The sequence below is a fragment of the Haematobia irritans genome, chromosome 4, assembly GCF_050003625.1.
Source record: "Haematobia irritans isolate KBUSLIRL chromosome 4, ASM5000362v1, whole genome shotgun sequence".
NCBI classification, from domain to species: domain Eukaryota; kingdom Metazoa; phylum Arthropoda; class Insecta; order Diptera; family Muscidae; genus Haematobia; species Haematobia irritans.
In genome coordinates, this window is record NC_134400.1 from 43282847 (window position 1) to 43310570 (window position 27724).

At 37.1% G+C, this 27724-nt stretch overlaps 1 protein-coding gene across 1 annotated transcript; it reads left to right on the forward strand.

Moving 5' to 3' along the window:
- On the forward strand, nt 1–27724 carry LOC142232846 (serine protease inhibitor 77Ba-like). Its single transcript, XM_075303540.1, has 6 exons — nt 1–493; nt 15765–16620; nt 22738–23014; nt 23077–23272; nt 27216–27394; nt 27457–27724. The coding sequence occupies exons 1-6, from the start codon at nt 475–477 to the stop codon at nt 27715–27717; spliced, it is 1788 nt and encodes a 595-aa protein (XP_075159655.1). The 5' UTR covers nt 1–474; the 3' UTR covers nt 27718–27724.

Below are 27724 nucleotides of genomic sequence, written 5' to 3' on the forward strand. Positions count from 1 at the left end.
GGTTGGTTAGTATATTGGCGGCATTGGTTAAAAGCGGTTGTGGTTCATTGCAAAGACTAACGTGTGAACTGTGTTTTTTGTGGAGTATTCCAAATGGAATATTAACAGAAAAAAGCGAAAACAGAAAATAAAACCCAAATTCATATAAAAGTCAAAATAAATCTAAGTAAACAAAGCAAGCTCATTATACACAGCAACCAAAACAAAAAAACCTAAAATTTACTCTAGTCACAAATTACGTAGATTTGCATTAAGTAATCCAGCAGGTTTATTTCTTGCTAATTTGGTAAAACAAAAAAATTGGATTTTAGCAAAAAACAAAAAAATTTAAAATACAGATCATAACGCTTTTATTTGTCGGGATTAATTTGTGGAATAATTTCCTCACACCTACTTCACCTACCTTGTGCTAGTCACTTTGCTAACCGGCTTTGCTAATCCAATAAACAATCTTATTACCGGAGATATTTAAATATGAGAATTTATTTATACGGTAAGTCTACAAAAAAAAAATATTCTTTCCTCGGAAACGAATTTTTATAGTTTTTGGGATTAGAGAACAAAATAAATTTTAAACATCGAAAATGGCACTGTTGCAAGCGTTTGAACCAAGCACTTTTGTGTGAGAGCTCTCACAAAATTTGAAGTAAATAGACTTAGACTGCGTCCTAGACTTGGATTACAAAGATGTGTTCACAGGCAGACGGACATGGCTAAATAGATAAGGGTATGAACACAAATTTTTACGTACTTATTTTCTTCGATTTAATTCACAGAAAAAATATCACAAAAATATTTCCAATTAAAAAGTTAATTGAAGCTGAGCACTTTTTCAAATAAAACAATAATTAATACAAATAACTTTTTAATAAATTTTTAGGTTAGCATGCCCGCCTTGCATACACAAGGTCGTGGGTTCGATTCCTGCTTCGACCGAACACCAAAAAGTTTTTCAGGGGTTGGATTATACCACCTCAGTAATGCTGGTGACATTTCTGAGGGTTTCAAAGCTTCTCTAAGTGGTTTCACTGCAATGTGGTACGCCGTTTGGACTCGGCTATAGCCCCCCTTGCAAAAAATTAATAGACTGAAGTTATAGGTTCAATTCATGTTTTATTTTATAAAAATGAATAAAAAATCAGACTTCAATGGTAAATTTAAGCTACACTAATTCGACCGTTTTATGAATTTTTATTTTATTTATTTTATACCAAATTATATAAGAAAATAAATTCAAGTTTGGTTCACTTTTTCGCTCACGATGAAAATTATAGCGTCTTGAAATCAGCCGTAGTCAAAATGACGAAGGATGACGTTAATGTACAAAAAATAACGATGGCTGTCCAGGGTTAAAAGAAAGTTAAAGAATCCTTACCAATTCACTATTAAATTACAGGCAAAGCAGTAATAAAAATTTGTCCAAATTTTAAGGGGTTATTCTGAAATTAAATATTTTTTTTTACATTAAAAATATTACATTAGTTTCCAAAAAATTTGATTAAAGAAATACTAAAATAAGGTATTAAAAACCTGTAATTTTGATTATAGAAAGGTCATAAAAATGTAAATATTCTAGTTGAAAGAAAGCCAATTTTTAAAAGAAAACTTACCAATTCTCTATTTTTTAAATTTGTTCGAATCCATCTGGAGTTGCTCTGAAATTAAATATTGTTTTTACAACAAAGAAAAACATTAAACTGGTTTTCAAAAAAAAAAAATTAACAAATAACAAGTATATACGGCCGTAAGTTCGGCCAGGCCGAATCTTATGTACCCTCCACCATGGATTGCGTAGAAACTTCTACGAAAGACTGTCATCCACAATCGAATTACTTGGGTTGTGGTATCATATACTATCACCACGTACCAAATTTCGAGCAGATCGGATGAATTTTTCTTCCCCAAAAGGCACCGGAGGTCAAATCTGAGGATGAGTTTATATGGGAACTATATACAATAATGGACTAATAGGAACCAATTCCTGCATGGTTGTTGGATACCATATAATAATATCACGTACCAAATTTCAACCGAATGGGAAGAATTTTGCTCTTCCAACGGGCTCTGGAGGTCAAATCTTGGGATCGGTTTATATGGGGCCTATATATAATTATGGACCGATACCGACTAATTTTTGCATGGGAGTTTGAGGCCATATATTAACACCACGTACCAAATTTCAACTGAATCAGATGAATTTTGGTCTTCCAAGAGGCTCCGGAGGTCAAATCTGGTGATCGGTTTATATGGGGGCTATATATAATTATGGACCGATGTGGACCAATTTTTGCATGGATGTTAGAGGCCATATACTAACACCAAGTACCAAATTTCAGCCGGATCGGATGAAATTTGCTTCTCTTAGAGGCCTCGCAAGCCAAATCGGGGGATCGGTTTATATGGGGGCTATATATAATTATGGACCGATGTGAACCAATTTTTGCATGGTTGTTAGAGACCATATACTAACACCATGTACCAAATTTCAGCCGGATCGGATGAAATTTGCTTCTCTTAGAGGCCTCGCAAGCCAAATCGGGGGATCGGTTTATATGGGGGCTATATATAATTATGGACCGATGTGGACCAATTTTTGCATGATTGTTAGAGACCATATACTAACACCATGTACCAAATTTCAGCCGGATCGGATGAAATTTGCTTCTCTTAGAGGCCTCGCAAGCCAAATCGGGGGATCGGTTTATGTGGGGGCTATATATAATTATGAACCGATGTGGACCAATTTTTGCATGGTTGTTAGAGACCATATACTAACACCATGTACCAAAATTCAGCCGGATCGGATGAAATTTGCTTCTCTTAGAGGCCTCGCAAGCCAAATTTGGGGGTCCGTTTATATGGGGGCTATACGTAAAAGTGGACCGATATGGCCCATTTTCAATACCATCCGACCTACATCAATAACAACTACTTGTGCCAAGTTTCAAGTCGATAGCTTGTTTCGTTCGGAAGTTAGCGTGATTTCAACAGACGGACGGACGGACGGACGGACGGACATGCTCAGATCGACTCAGAATTTCACCACGACCCAGAATATATATACTTTATGGGGTCTTAGAGCAATATTTCGATGTGTTACAAACGGAATGACAAAGTTAATATACCCCCCATCCTATGGTGGAGGGTATAATAATATACATAAAAAATATTCTTTTTAAAAGAAAGTCATATTAAAAAAATACTTACCAATTTATGAATAAACTATACGCTGAGATATAACAAACATTTTCCAAATTCATCTGGAATTGAATATTATTTTTTTACATAGAATAATAAAAATTTCAATACACTTTCAATTTCAACATATTTCCCTAAATATTCTTAACAATTTTTTTCTAAACTACCGATAAAATATTAATAATTTTCATTTAAAAGGTTTAATAAATAAACACCAATATATGTCTCACAAATCCAAAATATTCCATGCCTTTATATTCCCTTGTTGCATACCTACTTAAAAGATGCAACAGCCCACGCCAACGCCAACTGTACAACTGAAGCATGCCAAACAAAACCAAGCAAAGCCAAAACATTCCTACAACAACAAAAACACATGTGCCTTTATTGAAAACAACACCTCATCCAGCCAAAAACCATCAACGAATAACAAACACACACACACAAACCACTAAATGAACAAAAATAAAAACAACCCCACGCTCGTGTATGCACAACAAAACTCAAGTAACATCATCTTTACATTAATCACATTCCACTATGTCGATAAAGATCTCTGTACTATGCATTAGTTCATCGCATCTGCTGACAATTTACTCTAAGAATAATATTCGTAAAGGCACACCAGTTTATGAACGATGAAACGTTTAACTTAAAATTTGCAAAATTTTCATGAAATGTTATCTCCCATTTTTGACGAAAATATCTATAAATTTAATTACATGTGAACTAAAAATATTTCATTGTGTAATTTTTTACCAACAATTATTAACTATAGGGATTGTCAGTAAGAAATTGCTATCCACTTTCAAGTTCATTTTTCGTAAAAAAATATTTTCTCATACAAAAAAATCTTGTAGTAAATTGCACTTATTATTTAGAAAATACTTTACATTTCACAAGTAGTTTTATAGCATGACAAACGAATTTTTAACTACCAGTTAAGAAATTTTTTGAGGAAATTTCCATCGTATTTTGTAGGCCATGAACTAAACGATTGCTACTTAGAATTTGTAAAATTTCCTTTCCAGTAGTTAATTTTCGTTCAAGATACGAAAAATGAACTAAAATTCTGGAAAATTCTTGTAATAAATTATTGTAAAAATCTTCTTAAATTTACGAGACACTTTTTTCTGTGGAGATAGACACATGGTGTTTTGGCAATAATGCTCAGAGTGGGTCCCTGAGTCGATATAACCATGTCCGTCTGTCTGTGAACACATTTTTGTGATCAAAGTCTAGGTCACAATTTAAGTCCAATCGCCTTCAAATTTGGCACATGTTCCTAATTTGGGTCAGAATAGAACCCTATTGATTTTGGAAGAAATCTTTCGCCCGATATGCACTAATATGGACCAAGCAGCCAGAGTTTTATACCGATTTGCTTGAAATTTTGTACAAACATAACACTTAGTCGTATAGTCAAGTATGCAAAATTTGATTGAAATCGGTTTAGATTTAGATATAGCTTCAGATTTAGATATAGCTCCCATATATATATTTCGCCCGATATGGACTTATATGGCCCCAGAAGCCAGATTTTTGGCCGAATTTGGTTGAAATTTTGCACTAGGAGTACAATTGGTAGTATAGTCAAGTGTGCAAAATTTGATTGAAATCGGTTCAGATTTAGATGCAGCTCCCATATATATCTTTCGCCCGATATGGACTTATATGACCCCAGAAGCCAGAGTTTTGGCCCAATTTGGTTGAAATTTTGCACTAGGAGTACAATTAGTAATATAGTCATGTGTGACAAATTTGATTGAAATCGGTTTCGATTTAGATATAGCTCCCAAATATATGTTTTTCTGATTTCGACGAAAATGGTAAAAATACCAACATTTTCCTTGTTAAATAGCCACTGCTTAGTCGAAAAGTTGTAAAAATGACTCTAATTTTCCTAAACTTCTAATACATATATATCGAGCGATAAATCATAAATAAACTTTTGCGAAGTTTCCTTAAAATTGCTTCAGATTTAAATGTTTCCCATATTTATACCCTTCACCACTACTGTGGTACAGGGTATAATAAATTTGTGCATTTGGATGTAACGCCAAGAAGGAAAAGTCTGAGACCCATCGTTCATCTTAGAATTAAATTCTGAGTCGATTTAGCGATGTCCGTCTGTCTGTCTGTCAGTCCGTCTGTCTGTCTGTCTGTCTGTTCATGTATTTTTGTGCGCAAAGTACAGGTCGCAGTTTAAGTCCGATCGTCCTCAAATTTGGCACACGGTCGATTTGGGGAACAAAGACGATCGCTATTGATTTTGGAAAAAATCGGTTCAGGTTTAGATATAGCTGTCATATATATTTATCCCCGATCTGGTTATAATTGGCGTGTTTATCAACCGATGTTCTTCAAACTCCGTATATCCGAATATTTTATGAGTCTCGAAAAAACTTGCAAAATATTATCCAAATCGATTCAGATTTAGATATAGCTCCCATATATATCTTTCGTCCGATTTAGACTCATATGGCAACAGAGGCCAATGTTTACTACCGATTTTCGTGAAATTTTGCACAGAGAGTAGAGTTGGCATTCTACCAATGCTTGATAAATTTGATTGAAATCGGTTAAGCCAGAGTTTTGCCCTGACTTGCTTCAAATTTTACACGAGAGGTAGGTTTAACGGTGTCGTTATGTGTGCCAAATTTGGTTAAAATCGGTTCAGATTTAAATAAAGCTCCCATATATATCTTTCGTCCGATTTGGACTTACACGCAGAGAAGGAATATGATCACCTCAAACATGTTTCAAGACCAAAATGTTATTTTTGTATGGTAACCATGTAACATGTTTGTCACTAAAATGTTATTTTCTCGTCAAATATAACCTGCTTGCCGAAATCAGGTGCATGCTTTCCGAGAAAATAACACGGTTGTGAAAACCATGTTACATGGTCACCACCCAAAAATAACATTTTGCTCTTAAAACATGTTTGAGGTGATCATATTCCTTCTCTGGGTGTATATGACCTCAAAAGCCAGAGTTTTGCCCTAACTTGCTTCCAATTTTGCACATGGAGTACGTTTAATAGTATCGGTATGTGTGCCAAATTTAGTTGAAATCGGTTCAGATATAGATATAGCTCCCATATATATCGGCTCAGATTTAGATATAGCTGTCATATATATTTGTAACCGATCTGGTCTGAAATGATGTATTTATCAACCGATCTCTTTCCAATTTCATATAATCGTGTATTTTGTGAGTCTCGTAAATGCAAAATATCATTCCCATCGGTTCAGATTCAGATATAGCTCATATATGAGAGCTTTCGCCCGATTTACACTCCTATGGCCTCAGAGGCCAATCTTTTGTTCCGATTTACGTGAAATTTTGTACAGAGAGTATAATTAACATTATAAATGTCCACACCGAATTTGGTTGAAGTCGGTTCAGATTTAGATATAGCTCCCATATATAGCTTTCGCCCGATTTACACTCCTATGACGCCAGAGGCCAAATGTTTACTCCGAGTTACGTGAAATTTTGCACAGGGAGTAGAATTAGCATTATAAATATGCGTACCGAATTTAGTTAAAATTGGTTTGGATTTATATATAGCTCCCATATATATCTGTCGTCCGATTTACACATATGACCACCGTAGATCAAAATTTTCCTCCGATTTACTTAAAATTGTACACAGGTAATGGAAATAACATTTTTACTATTTTAGTTGAAATTGGTTCAGATTTTGATATAGTTTCTTCCGATACGAACTTATATGGCCCCAGAGGTCAAAATTTCACGCCGATTTACTTGAAGTTTTGTACAGAGAGTAGGACTAACATTCTTGCAACACATGCCAAATTTGTTTGAAATCGGTTCAGATTTAGATATAATTCCCATATATATCTTTCGCCCGATTTAGGTTCATATGACCACGGAGGCCAAAGTTTCATTTCGAAAATTTTGAAGTTTTGTATTGAGCGTTCAATTAAAATTTTAGCAATGTGTGCCAAATTTTATAAAAGTCGGCTCAGAATTAGACAAAGCCCCCATATATATGTTCTTCCGATTTTAGCAAATAAAGCCAAAATACCCACATGTTCCTTGTAAAATCGTGACTGTTAATTAGTATATATCGACCTATAAATCATAAATGCAGATTTGCTAAATTTTATGCAATTTAAATATTTCCGATATTTTTTACTAACATTGTGGACCGTCCCGGTCATCAACCAATTTAAATTTTAAGTCCTGACATTTTGTGAAAGTTTAAAAAATTTTGTCAAAATCGGTTCATATTTAAATATTTGTATATGGGAATATAAACCTTTATGTAGTTCCTAACAAATTTGAAGGTGCTAAGATGTTATTGATATACATAGTAGTGAAGGGTATAATATAGTCGGCCCCGCCCGACTTTAGACTTTCTTTACTTGTTTTTTACTAAAATTGTGTTCCACCGTAGTGCATTAGCCAACTTAAATTTTGAGTCTATAGATTTTGTAAAAGTCTATCAAATTCTGTCCAAATTGAGTGATATTTACATGTATGTATTTGGGACAAACCTTTATATATAGCACCCAACAAATTTGACGGATGTTATGTGGTATTGAAAATTTAGATCTACAAAGTGGTGCAGGGTATAATATAGTCGGCCCCGCCCGACTTTAGACTTTCCTTACTTGTTTTTTTAATAGATTAAAAAAGAGTAAAAGTTTTTAAATTGGTACAAATTTTTCAAATTTCGCCGCAAAAATATCCCTTCTAGAAAATGTTAATATTTTAATAATTTTTTAAAATATTCGACAAACAAGCTTTATAATGCATTAAAAATCATAAAAACTTTTATTCGGGAAAATACCATAAAATTCACCTTATAGTAAAGAAACCAACTTGCAATTTAGAAGACAATGTTAAGAAATAAAATTATATATTGCCATCGGCAACTGCTACCACAATGCAAAGTCGTAAATAGGTTTTCAAATTCTGGGGGGGGCTAACATTTTTCTGGGGGGGGTCTAAGCCCCCTCACCCAGAAGCCTTCCTACGCTTTTGATTGAATAGGATGAAATTTGCTCCTCCAAGAAGTTCTTGAGGTCAAATCTGGGTATTGGTTTATATGGGGAGCTTGTTTCGAAGTTGCGTCGCTGTTGAATTAATACTGCTTTTCACTTTGCGTCGTTAGATTTTCAAAGTTGCGTTATTATCTTTCTCCAATCTTTGCATAGTTTGCCATAGAAACTCATAATTCACTTTGCGTCGTGTTTTTTTGGAACGTATCTGCGACGCAAAGCGAGGTCTAGGTGTACATATAATTATGGACCGATATGGACCAATTTTTGCATATTTGTTAGAGACCATATATTAACACCACGTACCAAATTTCAACCGGATCGGATGAAATTTGTTTTTCTAAGAGGCTCAGCAAGCCAAATCTGGGGGTCGGTTTATATGGGGGCTATACGTAAAAGTGGTCCGATATGGCCCATTTGCAATACCATCTGACCAACATCAATAACAACTACTTATGCCAAGTTTCAAGTCGATAGCTTGTTTTGTTCGGAAGTGTTACAAACTGAATGACAAATTTTTTATACCCTATCACCATTCTATAGTGGTGGGTATAAAAATGAGCAAAAATTTTCTCGGTTTTGTTAAACAATAAATTGTTCGAATTAATAATTTAATTCAAAAACTTAATCGATTTTGATTACAAAACTCAATTAATTCTTTAACTTATTCAATTGAAAATTTAATTGGAAATTAGTTTGAAGTTTAACTAAATTATTAAATGAATCATTTAAGAAACTGATTGAGTTTTCCAATCGACATCAAGTAAATTTTTAATTGAATCGATTAAAATGGAAATTTTCAAATCAAATCAATTAATTTTAAATCAAATAATTTTTTGGTATACAATTAAAACTGTGATTGATACTATCATTTTCGTAATTACAGACATTTCAATTAAAAAATGGATTATATCAATTAATTTCGTGATTGAATCGTAACAAAATTTTTGTGTGTTCTCAGGAAACATAGAGGGTTTATTTTTAAAAATAGAATATTTATTTATATTTAATACTAAACTTATAGTAAATACAAGTATATACGGCCGTAAGTTCGGCCAGGCCGAATCTTATGTACCCTCCACCATGGATTGCGTAGAAACTTCTACGAAAGACTGTCATCCACAAATTTCAACTCACATGGTTGTTAAATATCATATACTACCACCACGTACCAAATTTCAACCAGATCGGATGAATTTTGCTTCTCCAAAAGGCACCGGAGGTCAAATCTGGGGATCGGTTTATATGGGAGCTATATATTATTATGAACTGAGAGGAACCAATTCCTGCATGATTGTTGGATACCCTATACTAACATTACGTACCAAATTTCAACCGAATGGGAAGAATTTTGCTCTTCCAAGGTGCTCCGGAGGTCAAATCTGGGGATCGGTTTATATGGGGCCTATATATAATTATGGACCGATATCGACCAATTTTTGCATGAGTGTTTGAGGCCATATATTAACATCACGTACCAAATTTCAACTGAATCAGATGAATTTTGGTTTTCCAAGAGGCTCCGGAGGTCAAATCTGGTGATCGGTTTATATGGGGGCTATATCTAATTATGGACCGATATGGACCAATTTTTGCATGTTTGTTAGAGACCATATACTAACACCATGTACCAAATTTCAGCCGGATCGGATGAAAATTGTTGCTCTTAGAGGGTCTGCAAGCCAAATCGGGGGATCGGTTTATATGGGGGCTATATATAATTATGAACCGATATGGACCAATTTTTGCATGGTTATTAGAGACCACTAACACCATGTACCAAATTTCAGCCGGATCGGATGAAATTTGCTTCTCTTAGAGGCTCCGCAAACCAAATCGGGGGATTGGTTTATATGGGGGCTATATATAATTATGGACCGATATGGACCCATTTTTGCATGGTTGTTAGAGACCATATACTAACACCATGTACCAAATTTCAGCCGGATCGGATGAAATTTGCTTCTCTTAGAGGCCTCGCAAGCCAAATTTGGTGGTCCGTTTATATTGGGGCTATACGTAAAAGTGGACCGATATGACCCATGTGCAATACCATCCGACCTACATCAATAACAACTACTTGTACCAAGTTTCAAGTCGATAGCTTGTTTCGGACGGACATGCTCAGATCGACTCAGAATTTCACCACGACCCAGTATATACACACAAAAAAATTTTTCTGATTCAATCACCAAATTAATTGATCCAATTAATTTTTTAATTGAAATGTCTTCAATCACGAAAATGATAGTATCAATCACAGTTTTAATTGGGCATAGAAAAAATTCTTGATTAAAAAATTAATTGATTTTTTAGCAAATTTCAATTAATTTTTTAATTGATTCAATTAAAAATTTAATTGATGTTGATTGCAAAACTCAATTAATTTATTTTATAAAAGGTAACTATTTTTAATTACTTTCTGAATTGGCTTAGAGTTTTTATTTGGATTAACAAATGATTGTTTGAAATACATTTTTAATTAAAAACCAGTAAGGAAAGTCTAAAGTCGGGCGGGGCCGACTATATTATACCCTGCACCACTTTGTAGATCTAAATTTTCGATACCATATTACATCCGTCAAATGTGTTGGGGGCTATATATAAAGGTTTGTCCCAAATACATACATTTAAATATCACTCGATCTGGAAGAATTTGATAGACTTCTACAAAATCTATAGACTCAAAATTTAAGTCGGCTAATGCACTAGTGTGGAACACAATGTTAGTAAAAAAAAATATGGGAAACATTTAAATCTGGAGCAATTTTAAGAAAACTTCGCAAAAGTTTATTTATGATTTATCGCTCGATATATATGCATTAGATGTTTGGGAAAATTAGAGTCATTTTTACAACTTTTCGACTAAGCAGTGGCGATTTTACAAGGAAAATGTTGGTATTTTGACCATTTTTGTCGAAATCAGAAAAACATATATATGGGAGCTATATCTAAATCTGAACCGATTTCAACCAAATTTGGCACGCATAGCTACAATGCTAATTCTACTCCCTGTGTAAAATTTCAACTAAATCGGAGTTAAAAATTGGCCTCTACGGTCATATGAGTGTAAATCGGGCGAAAGATATATATGGGAGATATATCTAAATCTGAACCGATTTCAACCAAATTTGGCACGCATAGCTACAATACTAATTCTACTCCCTGTGCAAAATTTCAACTAAATCGGAGCAAAAAATTGGCCTCTGTGGTCATATGAGTGTAAATCGGGCGAAAGCTATATATGGGAGCTATATCTAAATCTGAACCGATTTCAACCAAATTTGGCACGCATAGCTACAATGCTAATTCTACTCCCTGTGCAAAATTTCAACAAAAAATTGGCCTCTGTGGTCATTTGAGTGTAAATCGGGCGAAAGCTATATATGGGAGCTATATCTAAATCTGAACCGATTTCAACCAAATTTGACACGCATAGCAACAATGCTAATTCTACTCCCTGTGCAAAATTTCAACTAAATCGGAGCAAAAAATTGGCCTCTGTGGGCAAATGAGTGTAAATCGGGCGAAAGCTATATATGGGAGCTATATCTAAATCTGAACCGATTTGGCTGATATTTTGCAAGTTTTTCGAGACTCATAAAATATTCGGATGTACGGAATTTGAGGAAGATCGGTTGATATACACGCCAATTATGACCATATCGGTGAAAAATATATATGGCAGCTATATCTAAATCTGAACCGATTTTTTCCAAAATCAATAGGGATCGTCTTTGAGCCGAAACAGGACCCTGTACCAAATTTTAGGACAATCGGACTAAAACTGCGAGCTGTACTTTGCACACAAAAATACATCAACAGACAGACAGACAGACGGACAGACAGACAGACAGACGGACATCGCTAAATCGACTCAAAATTTAATTCTAAGACGATCGGTATACTAAACGATGGGTCTCAGACTTTTCCTTCTTGGCGTTACATACAAATGCACAAACTTATTATACCCTGTACCACAGTAGTGGTGAAGGGTATAAAAAAAATCAGCACTTTTTTAACTGAGTTAGTCTTCCGAATTTGATTAAAAAGTTAATTGTATTAATTAATTTTTTAATTAAAATTTTTTAAATTTTCAATCATTGACTTAATTAACTTAATGTTTCTATCATGATTAAAAAGTTAATTGTATCAATTAATTTATTAATTAAAAAAAATTCAACTTCAATTAACTTTTTAATTGGAAATATTTTGGTAATTTTTTTTTTTCTGTGTATATACCTTATGGGGTCTTAGATCAATATTTCGATGTGTTACAAACGGAATGACAAAGTTAATATACCCCCCATCCTATGGTGGAGGGTATAATAATATTAGTATGCCAGCCAAAAAAGCGTCGCCAAAAAAGTAATGAAAATGTTCTTTTTGGATCCGGAAGTGGTGCAAAATTGACGCAGAAGCGATGAATTTAACATGGGCTTGTCGTAGGACGGAAGTCCTCCTTTTCAATAGCCGTTGCATTGAATTTGCATCACTTCTTTAGGTGTGATCCGAATTCAATCTTTTGGATGTAAATTAAAAAAATTGTGATATTTTGTCAAATGAATAATTTTTATAATTTTTTATATTTTTAATGGATTCTACCGCTTGTCAGAAACGTTTGACCTCAAATATTTTCAAAAATTCACAATTTTTCAGATTGGATTTAGCTTTTTTTCGACAAAATTTAAATGACTTGTACCATTTTATGAATTCTTACTCTGTTTTTAACCTATTTGAAACAAAAAAAAAACTTAAAATTACCAATTTAAAGTATGAAAAAAACCAAGTTATAAAAAATTGAATTAAAAGAACTTCCTGGGAAGTTAAAATAAAGAACATCGTTGGGAGTGCATCTTCGGGAAGTGCTTTTAAAGTTGTGCCTGTAGAAGAACTTCAATTTTTTTTTTGCTGGGATAGAATAGGAAAAAGAAGCTAACAGAATCTTAATTTTGCTGTATGATATGGAGAGGGGCACTTTGCCTTTGAACAAACGAGCTTGAAATTCACAGTAATCGTAGAGAATAATCCAAGGACAGGATGCCGTAAATAATTTATTTGATTTGTATGAAATTCACACTGAACATAAGGCGTTTTTTATACAGTCAAAATGAGTAGACTTTTCGTCTTTTTAGTCTTTAGCAAAATTTGGAAAATTTAACTTAATGGCCGACATGAAATATGAGTATAGCCGACATGAATTATGAATAAACATATCAAAAACCCGCCTTTTTTGATCAAATGTCTATTATACACACTCACTAACCCAACTCTCTGCAGATAGTATTGCAAATGGACCATATCGGACCACTTTTAATTATAGTCCCCATATAAACTGACCTTCAGACTTGGCATACGGACCCGACTGCATGTATGTAATATGCCCTTTAACAACCATACAAAAAGTTGTCCAAATCGATCCCTAGAGTTTAATTCGGATCTTCTGAAAATAATAAATTTTTAAATTTGGTACGTAAAATTGGTATGGTTGAATTTTGATGCTTGGTGTTAGTATATGCCCTCCAACAATCATATAAAAATTGTGCGATATCGGTTGAAAATTGTGAAAAATTGCAGATTTCCTTTCTGCTGTTGCCCTTAATTCCAGTTTAGTTTCTTTTAAGTTTCTCTACACGCAGAGAAGAAATATGATCACCTCCTAGAGCAAAATTTTATTTTTGCATATTGTGTAAATTGCGCATCCTAAAATTTAGTTTATGTAATCTTTAGTATCACGTCAATACTTTTTTCAGTGCAGACACACAAGTACTCCTTTGATTAAAGAGTAGTTGTAGTCGGTGTCTGGATCCACCACAATCCATGTCCTCCCATACATTTTCGATCGATCGATGTTACAATTATTAGCCTCTGGTGTATGTTCTCGGATCGCGAAATCTCTGGAGCGTTTGCCCGACATAGGGAATCTCTACACGCAAAGAAAAAAAACGTTTGGAAAACGTGTGCCGAAAACGTTTTTCTTTTGTTAGAGTTTTTTGAATTGCTTCGAAAATTTTAAACTTTTATCACCAAAAAAATTCGTTTGTTACAAATTTTTTATTTTTTCAATAAAAACATAGTCCATTTCGTTTATATCAAACACTGTTCTTTTCTGACTTTAGGTCTTTAATAAGACACATTTTACAGTTCAACATTTAATATAGTACAATGTAATGTTGAACATTTTTTCGGAATCTTCCGCATATATCTGGAATATATGTAAAAAAAAAAAAACAAAAGCAAAAAAAAAAAACTTTGGCCGAAGCAGGGATCGAACCCACGACCCTTGGCATGAGAGTCGGACGTAGCTACCACTGCTCCACGGTGCCAAACTAAATGTTTGTTTCTGTTAAATAAACTTTGTTTATTCGGTTCGTGGGCGCCGCAAGCTATGCTATATAAATATAACTTATATGGATATTTATCTATTGATGACCATAACAGGTACATAGCTCAGTGGTTAGTGTGTTGGCTTACAATGTGCATGGTCCGCGGTTCGATTCTCCGTCCAGGCGAAAGGTAAAAAAAATTTTAAAAATTTATAAAATCGTATAATTTCTTCTACATTGTTTGTATTACAGGAAAAGGTGTTAAGAACTAAAAATCCTCGTGGATGTGAGAAAGATGTGAGGGACAATGCAATTAGCAAGAAAATAATGTTTTTTTTAGCTAGTCTTTATGAAATTGTTTTTACATCCTGGAAAAGAATAAACGTTTATCACAAAAATTATATACTTTTCTTCCAAATACACTTCCTTACAGCGAAAAGCAAATGAGAAACGAACTTTGTTTGTCTAAAATTTCGTTTGGGAGGAAAGAATTATTTTTTTGCGTGTAATCGGCGCCATCGTAATCAATCTAAGCTCTTTTTTTAAGTTTGTTATCTAAGGTTTGTCCCAAATATGTAATTCTAGGACCTTTCCCATCCAACTCTCTCGTTATATAGGGCTACAGTACTTTTCCGGGTAGACAGACAGATCGCTCTGATCTCCTGCAGATGCTGTAAGGACTCATCCATTCGAATAATAAATGAGTTAAAATCCTTCTATGACAGTACAAAGAAAAACCTTTACTCGTCTATATCCCAGTTAAAAGGTATTTTCCTTTGGGCACTATCGCAACATCTTTTTGTTCTCTAAACAGGGAATAAGACTGTTCGCACGTCTTATTGGGGTGAGCGTCTGTTTAATTTTTTGCTTAATAGTAGGATTCTTCATTTTTATTTCTCATGTTTCTAACGTTGTTGCACAGATGTGGCTTAGCCGTTAAAGGCCCTGTCCATATGTCTTTGAATGTTACATGTCCCTAGGGTGGCTATAATAGGTTTCGTTATAAAAATTTCGCTTATTTGTTAGTCAATGTTGAAACACCCTCATTGCCAGATTGTCGATTAGTTCAGGACGTCAGGTATCTATGCTTTTGTCTTCTATCTTATGGTGAATCTAAGAACTTATATTCAGAATCCTGGTAGAAGAATATCTTCCCGACGATCTTTTACTTTACTAAAAAATTCTTCTCTTTTTCTATTTGCAGCTTCTCTCATCCTTGCCTTCGTTGGGATCGTGAGTAATGTGCATGCTCAAAAGGATTTCAGTTCATTGGATGATACTCAATCTTGGAGTAACCATCACCCTAGGGATTTAGTATTTGCCTCTTCGAACAATCAACCGATAACGAGTAGACCCAATACAGATGGAACGAATCAATTGCTATTTTCTAGCTCTCCCCAATCTAAACCCTACGATGAGACCATATTTCAAACATCCAACGTTTTCTTTCCCCGACATCAAGAGAATGAAGATAGACCACCAATATTTGCATCAAATCCCACACTAAGTCCAAGAGATTCGGGACTTCCTATATTTGCTTCAGCGCCTGCGACATCAAGGCATTTACATAGTTCAAATCCAATGATAGAGGATTATGATATGGGCTATTCAACCAGTGCTCCATCTTTCAGTGCCGGTAGATCATCATCGTCGTCATCATCATTACCTTCCTCCTTGCCGGCATTAACATCATCTTTGGGCTTACCCGAAATAAATGTTAAAATTCCATCTGGTCCTCCCATATTTGCTTCTAGTAATATGGTGCAATCATTGCGTCCAGCAGGAGATTTTGGTTTGTATGCCGAACAAAGTCTAAGAAATCTCTCCAAGGGAGCTGAAGAATTTTCTTTAAATTTTTTGGCAAAAATATCCGATGAACATTTGGCTGTACCTCATCGCAGTTATATGGTCTCTCCGTTATCGGTGTGGTCTCTCTTGGTATTACTTACCGAAGGTGCCGAGGATAATACTCTCAAGGAACTACGTCACACTTTGAGAATAAAAGATACTACGCCACAAAGTTTAAGATCAGCCTATAGGCAAATCAATCAACGTTTAAAGTAAGTTTCATGGATGGGGACCTGCAAATTTTGTAGGAGAGAGAATAGGGACGTTTGAGCTTAGATTAAATAGTGGGTCTAAGGGTAATCCAAGGCAATTCTATCCGAGAGCTGTGAAAGTAGCCACGTCTAATAATTTTGAGAATTAAGTATTAAATAATTCCGTACGGTGATAACCTTCTAAAGGAAATTTGTAGACTGTCAGACAGAAAGCAAAAGTCTAGTGGGTGTGGATGTTAAGACCCTAAGCTTTTGTGTGGGAGCTTCGGGGAACACTGATGATACTCAATTAAGTATTAAATAATTCCGTACGGTGGTAACCTTCTAAAGGAAATTTGTAGACTATCAGACAGAAAGCAAAAGTCTAGTGGGTGTGGATGTTAAGACCATAAGCTTTTATGTGGGAGCTTCGGGGAACACTGATGAGTCTTGAACTTCGAAGGCTTTCCCCTTGATGGCAGAAATTTCCCTCAGAAAGAATCGAAATTTCTTCTTTCATGGTTATGAGTTCGTTCGCTTATGCTAACGAATATTTAAATTTCAATTCCAATAATTTGAAAGTGATTGGCCTAAGTGGGCCGTTATTGAAAACAGACATTTTCTGGTCTTTCGGTCAAAGACCAGCAAACGTCACAAAGATTCCGGAAGCAGTTTTACCACCAAAATTTTTAGAACATGTTTTGATGGCTGAACTTAATCATGAAATTTCCTGAGACATAAGAATAATGGCAGACAGACTGATCGACCGAAATCGGCTGCACAAAACGTTAGACTTGGAGATATTTAACATTCTACCCACATGTAAGACACTTTGTAATCGTAAATTGATCTCTATGCCAGTTCTCAGCTCCATAAAAAGGTAGCGTTCTGCAACCAAATTGGCAACTCGCAGTTGCAGCCAACCTCACAATCACATCTAATAAATTATGAAAGTAGAAGTCTAAGACGAAAGTCTATTGTTCTCAGGCCAGACTGTTCCCCATGATCTTCAGCCAAGAAATTCCGGAGGGACTGATTGGTAAAGGCAGCATTTGATTGTCGAATATCAAGGAAACAATAAGGTCATCCATCCTCATGGAAGCCACTATGGAGATCTAAATCGATCTAGCTGGTGATACTTTTGGAATTCAAGGTTAGCTCAGGCAATCGGCGACTCACAGACGGATGTAGAAGCCTAATATGAAACTCGAGACTCGTCAGGCCAGAGATTCCCCTATGATCATCAGACAAGAACGTTCTGTTCAAGATGGTAAAAGTTGGATAGGGGTTGAGTATTACTTAGGAGATGACCTGGCTCAGAACATTTGGAATTCCAGAATTTTTGAATACTAAGAGCAGCCTCTTACTATACAGTCCGTCCGCTTGAATGTCTAAAACCTAAAACATAGATAGTTCTTCCATTCTCAAGGAAGACACTATGATGATCGATCTAGATGACGATAATTTTGGAATTCACTGTTAGCCTTCCGCAGGTAATTCGCAGACGGGCGCAGACGGGTAATGGGCCGTTTTTGTCAGTCCACATTATTGATAGACAGGTTGGAAACCTAAATCGATCTGACTGTGGATACTTTTACTTGTCATCATAAAGTTCCATACAAAGAAAGTCTTCTACATGTAAATTGGAAATTCGAAAACACAGACAATCTCCGATTCACACCTAAATTAAAATGAACTAAATAAAGTAGAATTTTTAGACAAAACTCCTATGATCATCAGCTATTCTCATCCCGTTCAATGTGGTGGGGACGGACTGAATAGTAAGAGGATGCGTTTGATTGTAGAATCTAAAAAACAGTTAGTTTCTCTATCTTCGATCTAGCGGACTATAATATTGGAATTCGAGGTTAGCCTTCCGTAGGCATTTCACAGACGAACTAAGTACTAAAGGGTTGTACTTTCATTCCACCCTTTTGAGAGACACTTTGGAGACTTACGATCATCTCATAAAATTCCATAGAAATGTTAACTTTCCGCAGGCAAATTGGTAATTCACAGACGGACTGAATAGCACGAGGCCGTTTATGATTTGTCCAAAACATTTGGCACATGTAGGCATTTCACCCTCTTGGGAGACATTATGGACCCTTACACCGATCTAGCCGGCGATGCTAGATTGTCATAAAATTCCCCACTATGTTAGCTGTCCGCAGGCTAGTTCTCGAGCATAAGACCAAGGCGGCAATATTTCGATACAGATTGGATGGCGAAACTCTGGTTGGACTGAATATTAAGAGGCCGCATTTGATTTCCAAAGCCTGAGACACAGTTAGTTCTTACGTCCTCATGGAAAACACTATGATTACCTAGTTCAATCTATCTGACGACAAATTGGGAATTCAAGGTTAGTCTTTTGCTGGCAATTAGCAGATGGACCGAATAGTAATAAGTCGTATATGATTGTACAAATTCTTGAAATTCATCACTAGACGAAACTCTATTTTTTCTCAGGCAAGACAATATCCCAAAGTCATGCGGCGACATGTTTTCGAAACTATAAGCCAGGATAAACTCAGTGAGTTACAGGGTCGTCACAAACCATTTGTTTTTCTTAGACTTCTTGAGAGAGAAAAACTAGTTGTCATTTTCTTACAGATTTACAATTATTTATTGTAAAACGTTATTTGTACAATCACACAATTAATGGTAATTACAATTTAGAGTTCAGTTTTCCACACACGGGCAGTAATTTTCCACAATGTGGGGATGGACGGACGGGTCTCGGAGTATGTCTCCTACTGTTCGTGACAAGGAGGTTTAACGAAGATTTAGGTTAGGTGGTAGCTCTATGTATCAGGCTCACTTAGACTATTCAGTCCATTGTGATACCACATTGGTGAACTTCTCTCTTATCACTGAGTGCTGCCCAATTCCATGTAAAGCTCAATGACAAGGGACCTCCTTTTTATAGCCGAGTCCGAACGGCGTTCCACATAGCAGTGAAACCACTTAGAGAAGCTTTGAAACTCTCAGAAAGGTCACCAGCATTACTGAGGTCGGATAATCCACCGCTGAAAATCTTTTTGGTGTTCGGTCGAAGCAGGAATCGAACCCACGACAAGGCGGGCATGCTAACCATTGCACCACGAAGATTTAACTTCGCAGGCACTGGGACAGGAGTTTGTCTACGAAAAATTATACTTCGCTGGCGCGGGGAAGAAGTTTGTCTGACGAATATTATACTTCGCAGACGCGGGGGTAGGAGCTTGTTTGCTGAAGATTATACTTCGCACACTCGGAGGGGAAGCAGCTTGTGCGACGAAAATTATACTTCGCAGGCAAATGGGGAAGGGTTCGACCAATGAAGATTTTACTTTACAGGTGCAGTGAAGTAGTTTGTCTGACGAAGATTATACGTCTCCGACAAAGTTTGTCCAACGAAGATAATACTTCACTGAGCCGGTGGTTCTCTTCAGAGGTTTAGTTTATTTTATTATACCTCCACCATAGGATTAACTTTGTCATTCCGTTTGTAACACATCGAAATATTGCTCTAAGACCCCATAAAGTATATATATTCTGGGTCGTGGTGAAATTCTGAGTCGATCTGAGCATGTCCGTCCGTCCGTCTGTTGAAATCACGCTAACTTCCGAACGAAACAAACTATCGACTTGAAACTTGGCACAAGTAGTTTTTATTAATGTAGGTCGGATGGTATTGCAAATGGGCCATATCGGTCCACTTTTACGTATAGCCCCCATATAAACGGACCCCCAAATTTGGCTTGCGAGGCCTCTAAGAGAAGCAAATTTCATCCGATCCGGCTGAAATTTGGTACATGGTGTCAGTATACGGTCTCTAACAACCGTGCGAAAATTGGTCCACATCGGTCCATAGTTATATATAGCCCCCATATAAACCGATCCCCCGATTTGGCTTGCGAGGCCTCTAAGAGAAGCAAATTTCATCCGATTCGGCTGAAATTTGGTACATGGTGTTAGTATATGGTCTCTAACAACCATGCAAAAATTGGTCCACATCGGTGCATAATTATATATAGCCCCCATATAAACCGATCCCCCGATTTGGCTTGCAAGGCCTCTAAGAGAAGAAAATTTCATCCGATCCGGCTGATATTTGGTACATAGTGTTAGTATATGGTCTCTAACAACCATGCAAAAATTGGTCCACATCGGTTCATAATTATATATAGCCCCCATATAAACCGATCACCAGATTTGACCTCCGGAGCCTCTTGGAAGTCCAAAATTCATCTGATTCAGTTTGGTACGTGGTGTTAATATATGGCCTCAAACTACCATGCAAAAATTTGTCGAAATCGGTCCATAATTATATATAGGACCCATAGAAACCGATCCCCAGATTTGACCTCCAGAACCCCTTGGAAGAGCAAATTTCTTCCCATTCGGTTGAAATTTGGTACGTGATGTTAGTATATGGTATCCAACAACCATGCAGGAATTGGTTCCTATCAGCCCATAATTATATATAGCTCCCATATAAACCGATCCCCAGATTAGACCTCCGGTGCCTTTAGGAGAAGCAAAATTATTCCGATCTGCTTGAAACTTGGTACGTGGTGATCGTATATGATATTTGACAACCATGCCAAAAGTGGACCATATCAGTCCATAATCATATATAGCCCCATATAAACCGATTCCGAGATTTGGTTTTGGAGCCTCTTGGAGGAGCAAATTTCATCCGAGTCAGTTGTAATTTGGTACATTGTGCTAGTATATGGTCGTTAACAACCATGCCATATCGGTCTATAGTTATATATATCCCTCAGATAAAGCGATTTCCAATCACACAAAAATTGGTCCATATCAAGTTCATAATTGTATATAGCCCCCATATAAGCGACCCCCATATTTCAATTCTGGCTCTATACGTACCGTGCAAAAAGTCCATATCGATTCATAATTATTTGTAGACTTAACTATACATAACTTTTTTGTCTAATATATACCACGTATGGACTAACTCACAATTTAGAAAACGATGTTAAGAACTTTTAAGATACCACAACCCAAGTATTTCGATTGCGGATGACAGTCTTTCGTAGAAGTTTCTACGCAATCCATGGTAGAGGGTACATAAGATTCGGCCTGGCCGAACTTACGGCCGTATATACTTGTTTGATCCTGAGATTAACTCGGCTCCAACTAAAATTCGGTGTTACCTCCTTAGCGATAGCCAATCCACTGTTCTGTCTGTTGTCGAGCTTTCAGACGATTTTTGCCATTACAGGCATCAGACAAGAATATCGTGTTCAAGACGACAACATGTCGACATATAGTGGGTCTTGTCTTAACAGAGATTGCTCAGCACATTTGACATTCCGATAGGACTGGATAGTAAGACGCCGCATTTGACGCAGTTTGCGATTTCACCTTCTTGGATGGTACTGTGGAGATTTACACCGATCTAGCTAGCGATACTTTCGGTAGACATATTGTCATGGAGTTCCCTGCAATTGTGGCCATTCGCAAGAAATTTGGCAACATTTCTGGTAGACCATTCTATTCCCTACAAGAATATCCTTCTGCAGGCTTGGCTTCGAAAATTCTGAAAACATTACAGTAAACTGAACCTTTTTTCTAGCGAATACTCTCAATTCGTATCGCAGCATATTTGAAATTCAATACTGGAAAAATTGTAAAAATGTGAATATTTCGAAGATCAATATCCTAAGATGGTACATGTAACATATTTTCAAAATCTTTGAGCCAGATTTTCAAAATATGTTACATGTAGTGGGAGACCAGCAATATGGTCGTCCATCAGTGACAACTTTTCAGTAAAATAAGAGCCAACTTTACAGACAGATGACTGGATAGGAAGAGGAAGCATAAATAATCGACTGGGACTTGTATACCATATGGATCAGTTTGGAAACTTCACCAGAACCCCTGGCTCTCAAATATTATTGTGCAGATCAAAGCTATACTTGATGCAGTTGGACGTAAAGTAAGATAAAAAGAAAATGTATGTTCGGCGATTCCCGCAATTCCATTATGGCCTACTGTCTTTAGGAGAAATTTTTATAGAGAGTCTTGTGATGGAGGTTTTCAACGCTTGCTTTGGCAACATTTTTGACCTTCGTAACATATTTCAAATGTATTTATGTTATATTTATCTCTCTTTTTTAGCACTGTTACCAATTTTGTTGAAGTGGCTGCGTATCAGGCCATATTTACCGATATCAATAAACCAGTGCAACGTGACTATGAAGATATCATTGAAAGGGAATATCGATCGGTTCTTACCCCTGTAAATTTTGCCGATATTAATACCACATTTGTTAAAATCAATGATGACATTTCGAAAGCCACCAGGGGTTTATTATCTCATAGTGTTTTACCCCAAGACTTGATAGATGTTCATATGCTAATGATTTCTTCATTGTATTTCAAAGGAAAATGGAAGGTTAGTTCTTGAAATATTCACCATCACCTTCTATTTGCTATGAACGAAAACTTTTATTGTAGTCTCCCTTTGAGTCGTATAACACACATTTGGTGCCCTTCCATGATGAAGCAGGTAATGTTACTGGAAATGTTGAGATGATGATGCAAGCTGGCACCTTTAACTATGCCCAAGTGAAGAGTATAGATAGTCATGTTTTGGAATTACCTTATGGGGACTCAAATCATATATCTATGTTGGTTATTTTGCCCAGGAAAGGTAAGTCGTGAGAACTTGTAGGGAGCTAAGAAATAATTCGATATACTTCTAATGTCGTGGCATAAAGGACAGATAATCGAACGCCTGGCTTCGTTGGCTATAATTTTGTAAAATATAGGTACCTGCCAATGGCTCCCAATTTATAGATCCCCCATAACTGCCTTCTGTCGATGCTCCGCGAATGTAACTCGGACAATGCATGAGATCTTACCTCGTGGGTCAGACGACTTGGTATATAGTCATGACCATGAATTCAGATGACGGTGATGATTGATTTAGGGACAGACAACATCATTCGCGAGAAACTAACGGAAATATTTACTTCGATAACTCTACTCTCTACTTCAGCATATCATCCGCTCATAGAGGAGCAATTTAACAGCATAGAGAAGCCGCAGCATGTGTCCATTCTTCTAGCATGGAACTAACCCTTAATACGGTGTCCGTACCAACTTCTTAGGAGATATTATGACGACCTCAATGACCAATTTTCTTAAGGGTTGCTTGGCTTGTTACATGGTAGCTACTGGTAGACATTTTTATGTGAAATTTTGTGGTCAAGCATCTTTGGCTACGAGGAACAAGAGAAGTGTTTCTCGAAGTAGAGGTTCGGTTTACACGGCAATGGTTTCTCCAGCAGTTCAAATTTACTAACTGTTATTCTCAAGAATCATGTAGCTTGAGGTGATTATTTGGGTTCTCTCTAATCTGCACACGGGCACATCTTTGTTTAATGTAATCTGCAAATTTCTGACCCCAAATCGACAGCACCCATATTCACGTCTTGAATTAAAAAGTAGAGCATTCCACATCCAAGAGCTCCATTGTTTTGCTGTTAAATATGATAACCTCTCGTCTCTGCAGTAAACATGTGGGAATGGTTGGCAAAAATGTTTGGGACCAGAAATCGGATACACAACCGATTGGTTGTAAACTCTTAAGGGATAGAAAGGGAGATAATAAGAAGTACCCAAGATTTTGTAAGAGCACCTCCACCATGAGTCCGAAATTGTCTCGTGAAAAATACATTCTATACTTCTCACTCACCCCAGCCTATAAGAAGTGGTAGTATTTAGACAACCTAAAGCATCATACTGTTTTTTGTTTTTGGGAGCCACCGTGGTGCAATGGTTAGCATGCCCGCCTTGCATACACAAGGTCGTGGGTTCGATTCCTGCTTCGACCGAACACCAAAAATTTTTCAGCGGTGGATTATCCCACCTCAGTAATGCTGGTGACATTTCTGAAGGTTTCAAAGCTTCTCTAAGTGGTTTCACTGCAATGTGGAACGCCGTTCGGACTCGGCTATAAAAAGAAGGGCCCTTGTCATTGAGCTTAACATGGAATCGGGCAGCACTCAGTGATAAGAGAGAAGTTCACCAATGTGGTATTACAATGGACTGAATAGTCTAAGTGAGCCTGATACATCGGGCTGCCACCTAACCTAACCTATCATACTGTTTGAAATATCAAACTCATCGGGCGGGACTTCAGAAGAGATCGATATTCACATTGATCGGAGACCCAAATAATGGGTGAATCTAGGATATCTTATCCTACCATGGCAGTATTGTAAGGATTATACTAAATATTCATGATTGGATTGGTGGTCCCCTTCTCGATATCACGGCGGAAGTGGGGAAATCTCAAGATCCCAAGACTTTGGAAGAGCATTTGCGGCATAAGCCAAGAAGACCAAGCCTATCATTGTAGGGATACAAAGAGGGACGAGAAGGGTACTGTCCACTTCTCACCCACAAGGGCACTCCCTTTCTGAAAGGACCAACCTTCTCATGTTTGACTTCTGAAGAATCACTTAAAAATCTGACCGGAGATACCAACGATGAGGATAAGGAAGCGATACAAACCATCCACCATTCGAAAGGTTGTCAACTCTTCGCTTTCACGGCGGAAATGGGAAAATTTCGGGTTGCCACTGGAAGAACACCAGTAGCATACGTTCATAATTTTCTCGGCAAAGAAACTCTGTACGCTCCTCACTCACCAGCACAGAAAAAGTGCAGTCACCTAGACCAGGCACCCCATGTTTGACATCAGAAGAAATGGAGAATCACTTAAAAGGTGACCGGTGATAACAAATCTGACCGTAGATAACAATACTCGATTGGTGGTCACCTCTCGATTGGAACACCTGCAGAAGAAGTCCAAAATTATCTCGGCAAAGAAACTCTGTACGCACCTCACTCGCTAGCACAGAAAAAAGTGCAGTTACCTAGACCAGCCAAGATCATCAAGTTCAACTTCAGAGGATAATCGAGATTCATTTATCCGGAGACCTAGTGAACTTTTGTATTGGGTAGAAGACCGTCACCGACGAGAGCGGTGTTTCCTAGGAATTCTGCATACTCTTCCCTGACAAGAACATAACAAAGATGAGCAATGTAGACCACTTAACCATGTCCTTTTCTGAAAGAACCAAGTTGTTGTTGTTGTTGTTGTTGTAACAGTTTATTGTGATCTCATCCATTTCATGTTATACGCTTGGTACATCAGCTTGTTGGCAGATCAAGGAACTCTGCGACTAAGATGGGGTGTGTCCAGAGTGATCTGGTGGTAAGTCGGGTTGGTTTGGCTGGGCAAGAGAAAAGATGACGCGTGTCGTGTGGCCCTTGGTTGCAAATTGGACAAACGTCAGCTACGCTGCTATCAATCAACGATAAGTAGGAATTGAGGCGGCTGCACTTGCCTGATCTTAATTGGGCCAAAACTACCCTAGTCTGCCGTGGGAGGTCTCTTTCCTCCGGTGCTATGGGCGGTGGTCGGACTCCAAGAACAGGATTAACCTTGTAGCTTCTCACCGCTTCAGCTACAGTATCCTCATGAATCCTGTTCAAACCTGCCTGGTACGCTGCTTGATCTAGAGGCTCTCTTTTATAGCGCTGGATCTCGCGCTCTAGATTATGTATATCAACCCTTACGTTCCTGGGTGGTGGTTGTGTATCCATAAGATGGTGGTTTGGATGATTACTGCGATAACAACCCAGGAGATACTGCTTTGACAACATGTAGTTGTGTCTTCGCACAGGGATGATCTTTGTCTCCACATAAAGGTGATCCAGGGAAAGAACCAAGTTCCTCGTGCTTGACTTCAGAAGAAATGAAAAATCACTTAAAACCTGGCCGGAGATAACAATGATGAGGATACGGAGCGATACAATCGGTTGGTGGTCACCTCCTTGCTTTCACCATGGGGGAATGCCTAGGTTGCAAAATTTTCTCGGCAAAAAAACTCTGTACGCTCCTAACTCACCAGCACAGAACAAAGTGCAATAACCTAGACCAGTCACTCTAAAAGAAGCAAGCTCATCATGTTCAACATCAGAGGAAAATCGAGATACATTTGTTCTTAGACCCAGTGAGATGTTGTACTGGGTAGAAGACCGTCACCCATTAATGAAAATGAAAGACGATTGCCAGAAAGACGAGAACGGTGTTGTCCCAGCTACAAGTACTTGACGTGCGAGGCCATAACAAAATTGAGCAGTGTAGACCACTTAAGCCATGTCCCTTTATAAAAGAACCAATGTCTTCAAGTTTGACTTCAGAAGAAATGACGAATCAGTTAAGAACGTGACCGAAGATTCCAATGAAGATCCAGGCTATCTCTTCATACAAGTACAAGATTTCGCTGAGAAGAGGATTGGTCACCTTCTAGGTAAGATGAGAAAATACTTCCCCATGAAACGAGATAGGTTGTGTGAGGCCATAGCTGGGTGCGGTATCTAACCAGAAACCTGTAGGGATTCACAGTATCAGGCACTTTTTGTGGGTCTAGCAGACCCTACAACAGATCTCACACCAACTTCCAGTTGAGGTACCTCCCTTTCACGGACTGAATCTGGGGACTTATGAATAACCATTTAAATTTGGGTTTATTTTGCAATTTCTTTCCTGATCCTTACATTCTATTTTACTATTTTAGGGACTAAATTAAATGACGTTGTACATTCTTTGTGCAATACTGGCATCTCTAGCATTTTAGAAAGACTCCAGGAAGAGGAACGATCAGCAGCCCAGGATGGATTCCCATCTGATGTTGAGGTATATTTACCCAAATTTACAACTCAATCTCATTTCTCGGTGAAATACATTTTGGAAAATGTAAGTAGACACAACGATTTTGAATTCTCTTTGATTTTAATTTGATTCGGTTTTTATTCTAGATGGGTCTAATTGATATCTTTCAACCTTCTTATGCGAATCTCACGAAAATTTCCAAAGATGTCTATGTCTCCAGTATCTTTCAATCAACACGTATCATTGTAAATGAAGAAGGCACCGAAGCGTCTGCATTATCAGTGGCTGCTTTAGTGAATAAGGCATCGCCAGTGAGATTCTATTTTGATCGTCCATTCGCTTATTTGATTGTAGAAAAAACTGCAAATCTTTTACTGTTTGCTGGAGAAATAAAATCACATATGTAAATACTAA